This window comes from Myotis davidii, unplaced genomic scaffold (assembly GCF_000327345.1).
Source record: "Myotis davidii unplaced genomic scaffold, ASM32734v1 scaffold840, whole genome shotgun sequence".
NCBI classification, from domain to species: Eukaryota; Metazoa; Chordata; class Mammalia; order Chiroptera; family Vespertilionidae; genus Myotis; species Myotis davidii.
The window spans coordinates 68,898-77,308 of record NW_006291973.1 but is presented as its reverse complement, the minus strand read 5'-3'; the positions used below and the strand labels follow the sequence as shown (position 1 = coordinate 77,308).

The 8,411-nt window shown below is 40.4% G+C and overlaps 1 protein-coding gene across 4 annotated transcripts in view; it reads right to left on the bottom strand.

Annotated features, from left to right (window-relative positions):
- Nucleotides 1-2,424: 2,424 nt before the first annotated feature.
- The window catches only part of ZMYM5 (zinc finger, MYM-type 5), a 52,394-nt gene continuing 46,407 nt past the window's right edge, over nucleotides 2,425-8,411 (bottom strand). For 2 of the 4 annotated variants that reach the window (XM_015565048.1, XM_015565047.1), the window contains one exon: nucleotides 3,514-4,729. In XM_015565048.1, the coding sequence (XP_015420534.1) occupies nucleotides 3,974-4,729 (756 nt within the window). In that variant the 3' untranslated portion in view covers nucleotides 3,514-3,973. Of the gene's footprint in view, nucleotides 2,675-3,232; nucleotides 3,272-3,513; nucleotides 4,730-8,411 lie in introns of those variants that run through there. The other 2 variants (XM_015565049.1, XM_015565050.1) reach the window with 2 other exon arrangements.

The window sequence follows — 8,411 nt, the reverse complement described above, 5'->3', positions numbered from 1 at the left end:
GTGCACCTATGGCGGAGGACAGTGGGTGGGGAGTGAGAGTGGGAACTGGGTGGAGGGTAGTTATGGTGGGAAAAAAGAGTAACTAATGTAATAATCTGAACAATAAAGATTTAATTAAAAATACATTTTTTTAATTTATTTCAGAGAGGGAGACAGGGAGAGAAATAGAAACATCAATGATGAGAAAGAATCATTGATTGGCTGCCTCCTGCACGCTCCCTACTGGAGATAGAGCCCGAAACCCAGGCATATGCCCCTGACCGGAATCAAACCCATGACCCTTCAGTCCACAGGCCGACACTCTATCCACTGATTCACTGAGCCAAGTCGGCTAGAGCGCCACGTGTATTCTTAATAAATGGGCTTGCTTTGCTCTGCTTCTTGTCTGTATTCCTTCTCACAAGATTAGCAAGAGCTGAGGAGGGGAGAGCCCATTGTCCCCTGATTCAGGAGGCGGTCTGGTAACACAACCAACAGAGTCACCTGACCAGGGCCTCATTGGCTAATTTTCACAGTAATGATAACTATAAGCTTTTGAAAATCATCTCTAGTCCTCCATATTATGCTACTATCTTCTCAAACTTCTTACTGTCTCAGAAACAGATGTAGGCACATGATTCAGATTTTCCTTTCAGCTTCAGTTAAATTCTCAAATTCCTAATTTCATCCTAATGTAAACATGCTATATAACTCAACGCTATAGAAGACTATTCCATTTCCAAAATTTTGTATTTCATGTTCTGTCTACAGTGTTCCCCTATTACCTTACACTGATAGCTATCTAACTTATATTGTGCTAAGAAATTGGGAGTTCTAAACTAGAAGCAATGGGGAACTTCGAAGCTTTGAAACAGAAGAGATAAGACCTGAAGTAATATAGCACTATTCTTTCTACCAAACTGGACTGAGCTCTTTATTTCAAACTCTTATTCACTTTTATATCTTATGTAGCAAATTGTACATTGTACATGTAAAGTGGCTAATAGCAACTCTTACTAGCTTCCAGCACTGAACAGAGGTGAGCCAGGGGATCAAAGGAAAAAAAAATGTCTCAATGTAAGAATTTTAAAGATGTAATATTTGAAATTGTGAGGTTTATGAAAAAAATTTCACTTGTTCTCAATGAGAAAATCAATAAATTGCCATTTCTTGAGGACTGTTACTTTGAATTGTCCTTTCTCATTTTTCCTAATGCCTTTACTCAGTGAAATTAAAAGGATGGGAAACAAACACTGAGTATAGTTCACATCATTAGTGACCAATCCCATAGCAGGAGAGTGGGGGACAGAAAATAGGACTTGCCTTTCTCATTCTGTGTACTGCCTTCCTTCTTTATAGCAAGTACATTCTAATTTTACAATGTAAAGAAAAGATCTAGTTAAGAAAAAAACAAACACCTGTTATTCCCCTGCCAAGAAATATTTACTTTTATCATCTCCTGAATTTACAGTTTTTTCCCCTCAACATTTCATTATCAAAAACTTCAGACATACCAAAATTTGAAATTTACAGTGAATACCGATAAACCAAGCACCTAAATTTTGAATTTTCCACATTTAACTCATTACTATATGAAGGGTTTATGGTGCCTGATAGATGTGTATTATGCTGAAGAAATGAAAGAATTGGAGGATCTAATTTTATTTTTGATGGTCTTACCAAATTATTTAAGTAGTCACTGGTTGACTTCATTACTTTGCTGACACTCAACAGTCTATCCTAAATAATAAAAGGCTAATATGCAAATAGACCAAAATGTGGAACAACTGAACAACCGGTTACTGTGATATGTGCTGACATATGCGTGTGGAAAATGGCAGGCACTGGCAGCAGTCAGGCAGAGTACAGAACATGGTGGGCGTAGGCCACAGTGGGATGGTAGAGGTGAGCAGGGGCGCCAGACCAATGTGGGGTACTGGTCGCTGTCATCGAGGCAAGCCTCTGTGGTTACTGAAAATTCTTTGCTCCTGCACGCCACAGTCCTGCCCAGTGGTTGCACCTGCTGCCTGTGCCGGCGCTGCTCGCACCCGCAGCTGGCGCTAGAGCTGCTGTTCACACCCACTTCCAGCACCCAGCGAGGGTCCTGATTGCTCAGCGCCATCAGCAGGTACAAGTGGCAGCTCCCGGCCCCAATCGCCCATGAGGGCTTCTCCACCTCCCCCTACTCCTAAGGGGCGATCGGGGCAGCAGCCGCCATTCGCACCCACTGACAGCGCCAGCTCTGCTTGCACCTGCTGCTCGTGCCAGCCCCAATCGCTCCACACCGTCAGCGGGTGCCAGCACCTTCAGTGGGTGGGTGCAGTGGCAGTGGAAGCGGGACTTCCGGCAGACAGGGGACCGGGGGGATCGGGGACACGGTGGAAGGGGCCGGGCAGGGGCATGGAGGATGAGTTGAGACCTGCCCATGTGCCCACTGCAGCCTGCGGCCCACAGTTCCTTTTAAAGTACATGAATTTGTGCACTGGACCCCTAGTCTAATATAATCATGTAACAAATGTGTCAATTAACTCTAAGCTTTAATGAAATAACAAGGCCATTAACCTTTTGCAAAGGAACTTCAGAACAACCTGCTATATTTTCTAGAATATCCTCATAGGCCTCTGAGAACAAACTGGATTTTTGGAAATATCCCAAAGGCTCATTCAGATCCAAGTCTAAGAGATTGAAATGATCACTGCAATAAAACAAACAAACAAAAAAACCCCAAACAAACAAACAAACAAAAAAACAAGCAAAAATAGGGTTATAAATTAATGAGAATGATTTCCCTGGAAGATCCAACACAGGCCTCACTTATAGTCAAGTACTCTGAGTGTCAGCCCCACCAACAAAAACATAACTTGTTCTGCTCATATGTCAGTTTGTTTCCTAGGAAAAACCTTGAGAGAAGCTGAAGTATACATAAGAATTTAGCCCAGCTGGCATGGCTCAGTGGTTGAGCATCAACCTATGAACCAGGAGGTCACGGTTCGATTCCTGGTCAGGGCATATGCATGGGTTGTGGGGTCTATCCCCAGTGTGGGGTGTGCAGGAGGAAGCCGATCAATGATTCTCTCTCATCCTTGATGTTTCTATTTCTCTCTCCCTCTTCCTTCCTCTCTGAAATCAATAAAAATATATACTTTTTAAAAAGAATTTAATATCGGATAAAAATTGGTATCAGAAACAATAGAGAATTACCAAATATACAGATGGAACATTGATTGACCATCTGGGAAAATGAGATCCTTACTTTTCATGAGTATTTCTCAGATTTCAAGCAGAAAACCTCCTTCAGAGGAAAAAATTGCCACATTACCTAAAGGTTAACTTAATATATTTTTATTTTCATATTTCTTATATATATACCAACATAAAAATAGGAACTTTATGCTTATAGTTCTCACAAAACAATAAAAGCTAAAATATTTACAAATTAAAAAACCAAAAAAATGCAAATTAACCACCTTAAACATTTATTTAACAAATAATGCTATTTTCCTAAAATAAAAGGATGTTTTACACAAAAGAAATAAATCACAAGTATTTGGTTTAATAGCAAAACTCTGTAGTTTCATATCCGACTCTATTTTTAGACTGCTGCTGAATGTTTTTACTTTAATAATAATGATGAGAACACTTGTTCACATAAGTATCTTGTTCAAACTGGTATTGATAAAGTTAAGCCTTTTTCTACCTCTTTCTGTGCTTTCTACTTAGAATAGAAAATTAACCAAACCTATCAAATGCCATTTTAAAAACGTGTGGATAGATTGAAAAAATTAACAACTGTGTTTACTGAAACTTGCATTAATTCCTATTGAATCAAAATACCTTTAGAATTTGGAAAACAAACATTCTTTACTATTTCTTTGCCATTATGCTTATTGCAAATGGACTATTGAGTTACTCTCTGTAGGAGCCTTAGAACACAATGGTATTGACTGTGAGGTACAGATCTCTTGTGAGTGAACATAAGATCCTATCAGGTATATCATGTGTACAGCAACAGCACACTCTCATTGGTCTCATTCTCATGTTCTCTGTGTTCTACAGTTTCAATAGTTTTGTTTTTTTCCACATCAGATTTGAATTTTGAATACTTAAAACTATTGTTGATGTGCGTTTCACTTTCTTCGTGTTTACTAAGAATGTGTGATAAGTGCTGCCAATCTTTGCACCCATTCTCATTCTTCAATTGATTTTTTCCTCCCTCAAAGACTTTGCAATGTAGACAAAACACAGAATCTTTTGAGGTTGAATAAAGCAACCAGGATCTAGGGGTTTTTTCACCATTTGGAAGAATTCGTGTATAATAAGTTTCTGAAAACTTCCTCCCTGTATTGTCTTTTGGAAAGTTGAAATTTCTTACTTGAGGGGGTTCATTTTCTATAAGAAAGTCCCGTTGTTTAATATTTAAAAATCGGGGCCATGTGCCTGGATCTGCAGAAAGCACAACTGCTTGAGTGGAGTCTTCAGATTTTTTACCTTCCAGTTGCTCTTGGAATGTATCATCTATGATGGATGCAGAAGCAGGTAAATTCATATCCTGTTTGGTTAGTGATACATCTATCTTGCACTCTGCTGATAGCTGTGGCTCTGAAGTCTTTTCCTTTTTTCTTGGTATTCCCTCTATTTTTTTCAAAAGTGTATTCAATGATCCATATAATTTCCCTTCATTTTCTTCTCTAATAGCATTTCTTTTTCTGTTTTCTGATATGGATATTTTCTTTGATTTTGCTTCCAACATCTAAGGAGAAACAGATTATATTTTTATCTTAGAATTATTAACACTAAAAAAAAAAAAAAATGTATATACAAATGCCCAGTAAGCTACCAAAAGATGTTCATCATTAGTCATTGAAGAAGAAATACAAATAAAAACCACCACATTCTACTTCACGCCAACTAGGATGACAACAATGAAAAGACAGGTGCTGGCAAGATGTTGAAAACCTGGAATCTTCCTATAGTGATGGAGGGAATGTAAAATGGTGTATCTGCTTGGAAAAACTGTGTTGGAAAAACAGTCTGGAAATTACTCAAAAGTTAGAGTTATCATATAACTCAGCAATGCCAAAAAGAAAATATATGCCCACACAAAGACTTACACAAAATGTTCATAGCAATATTATTCATAATAGCCAAAAAGTAGAAATAATTCAAATGTCCATTACTGATGGATAAATTAAAGTGTGGTATTATTCATACAATGGAACATTATCCTATGTAATAAAAGGCTAATATGCAAATTGTCCCCTTCACTGGGAGTTTGACTGGGAATTCGACCAGGGGGTAGGGTCAGCCAGCCAACCTCCAGGCCAGCCCAGCCCAAATGGGGCCGACTGGGGCCAGCCGGATCCCACCCATGCATGAATTTGTGCACTGGGCCTCTAGTTTGACAATAAAAAGTGAAGCCAAGATACATACTACAACATGGCTGCACCTTGAAAACAGATGATAAGTATGTGAAAGCCAGTCACAAAGTACCACATATTGTATGATTCCATTTAATAAAAAGACACATTACCTACTTTGGAGTCAATAAAATAAAAATGCAAAATAAAGAAGAAAAAGAACAAAGATGTATACAATGGGAATTGAAGGCTTGATAGCTATAATAGTTTATATATGTCATAACTTGAACAATTTATACAATGGAGCTTAAGAAATTAAGAGTTGGTATGTTCTCCCTCCCCAGAGCAGGCCCAAACCTGCCCCTTCTGTCTCTTATTTACCCACAGACATGTATCTCCTAAACTCTAAGAAATCTGATGAGACTGACAACAAGAGGAGCAATGGGAAGTGGCAGTTTGTCCTGGGCTAAACCCTTAAACCTGTCCCCAAGGCTCCCTTTTCCCTGACTTTTTGAGTGAGCTGACATTAGCCCCACCTTGGCTCACTTCTTTTTTTTTTCATATAGAAGATATGTATTCGTTCCAACATCATTAATTGGAAAGAGTACTACTTCGTTGTTACCTTCTGCCTTTATCAAAAGTCTGGAAAAGAAAACCTGCACTCTTCTCTTTCCTTGACCTGTACCGTACTTTCTTTACCCTAAGCTTTGAAATCGGGTAGTTTCACCCAACTTTCTTCTTTTTTCAATTTTTTTCTTGTTATCACTTTTCTTTTTAAAACCTTACTGTGTTTTAAAATCAATTTATCACTCTAACTGGTTTTTCTCAGTGGATAGAGCAACGGCCTGCAGACTGAAGCGTCCCAGGTTCGATTCCGGTGAAGGGCACACGATCTGGTGGCAAGCTCGATCCCCAGTGCAGGGGCGTGCGGGAGGCAGCCAATCAATGATTCTCTCTTATCATTGACATTTCTATCTCCCTCTCCCTTCCTCTCTGAAATAAAAAATATATATGTAAAAAAAACCCATTTCTCAATTAAACATCCTACTGGGCTTTTTAAAAAAATATATTTTATTGATTTTTTTTTACAGGAAGGGAAACGGATAGAGAGTTAGAAACATCGATGAGAGAGAAACATCAATCAGTTACTTCCTGTACACCCTACTGGGCATGTGCCCACAACCAAGGTACCTGTCCTTGACGGAAATCGAACTTGGGACCCTTCAGTCCACAGGCCGATGCTCTATCCACTGGGAAAACTGGTAAGGGCTGGGCTTTTTAAAAAAATCTTCACCCAAGCAGTGAGGATATTTTTTCCATTGCTTTTAGACAGAGTGAAAGGAAGGGAGGAGAGAGAGAGAGAAAGAAACATTCATATGACATCTATTGATTGCCTCCCACAAGCACTCCAGAGGGTGTGGAGGGGAGGTGGGGATTGGACCTACAATCCTCCCATGTGCAGGCTGACACTAACCACTGAACTGGCTGGCCTGGGCTCTCCTGGGCTCATGATGGTAATTACATTGAGTCTACTGCTCAGTTGGGGAAAACTGACATCTTCACAGCATTAACATTTTCCAATCCATGAATATGGTATATCTCTCCATTTATTTAAAATTAATTTTATGGCCCTGACCGGTTTGGCTCAGTGGATAGAGCATCAGCCTGCGGACTGAAGGGTCTCAGGTTCGATCCCGGTTAAGGGCATGTACCTTGGTTGCCGGAACATCCCCAGTAGGAGGTGTGCAGGAGGCAGCTGATCGATGTTTCTCTCTCATCGATGTTTCTAACTCTCTATCCCTCTCCCTTCCTCTCTGTAAAAAATCAATAAAATGTATTTAAAAAAAAATTAATTTTATGTACTTAAAAGACATTAAACCTGTTGCTATATTAACATGCCTTTTCTTTCAGTTTGAAGATGTTCTTTTTTTTAATTTCCAGTAAAATGATTTTTAAATATAATAATGTTACATGCAATAAACCTTAATATTTCAAGAAAATGATCTTAAATGTTACATGCAATAAACATTAATATCTCAAGAAAACCAATCTTAGGAGAAACCAAGATGACAGCATAGGTTCACACCAGAGATTGCTGCCTTGCACAACCACTTCAAAAATACAACTAAAAGATGGAACAGGCTGAATCTGGTTTGGCTCAGTGGATAGAGCGTCGGCCTGCGGACTGAAGGGTCCCGGGTTTGATTCCGGTCAAGGGCATGTACCTGGGTTGTGGGCACATCCCCAGTGGGAGGTGTGCAGGAGTCAGCTGATCGATGTTTCTGACTCTCTATCTCTCTCCCTTCCTCTCTGTAAAAAATCAATAAAATATATTAAAAAAAAAAAAAAAAGACGGAACAGACATCACCCAGAACCACAGGAAGGCTGGCTGAGTGGAAATTCCACAACTAGAAGGAAAGAGAAAAGCATACCGAGACTCAGAGGAGGCGCAGTATGGAAGTGAAATACTAAAGTGTGGAGGTGCCTGTGGAGCGGGCTGGCGGCTGAGGGCGTGGTTGCCTCTTTCAATCGGGAGGGAGTCTCAGGCTCTGAGCTCCAATTCCGGGAGAGTCTCTAGGGACCCAGACTCATACGGGAGAAGCGGGACTGTCTGGCATCGGTTGGAACTCGAGGGTAGCTTTCTCTCCGAGGTTTGCAGCGCTTGCTGGGACACTGAGAGGCATAGCCTCTGGGGACTGTACTGAGAGCAGCCATAACTGCTCACTCTACCCGACCTCTTGATCCCCTGAGACAAGCCCCACCCAAGGCTTGCACAGAGGCATTTGCGGGATAGCCTCAGGCAAAGGCTAGATTAGAACCTCCCTAGAGGACAGAAGTTCTCCCACTGCAGACACAGCTGATTCTCACAGCCAGTTGGCCTGGAGGTCAAATCCCTCCCAGTGTTACCTACAACAATCAAGGCTTAGCTACAACAAGACTGCACACAAAGACCACAAGGGGGGACACCAAGAGTGTCTGCCTCATGTAATTGGGACACTTAGCACAGAAAGCCACTCTATCGACACAGCGAAGCATAAAAAATGCCGAGACAAAGAAACAGGACACAAATGACAG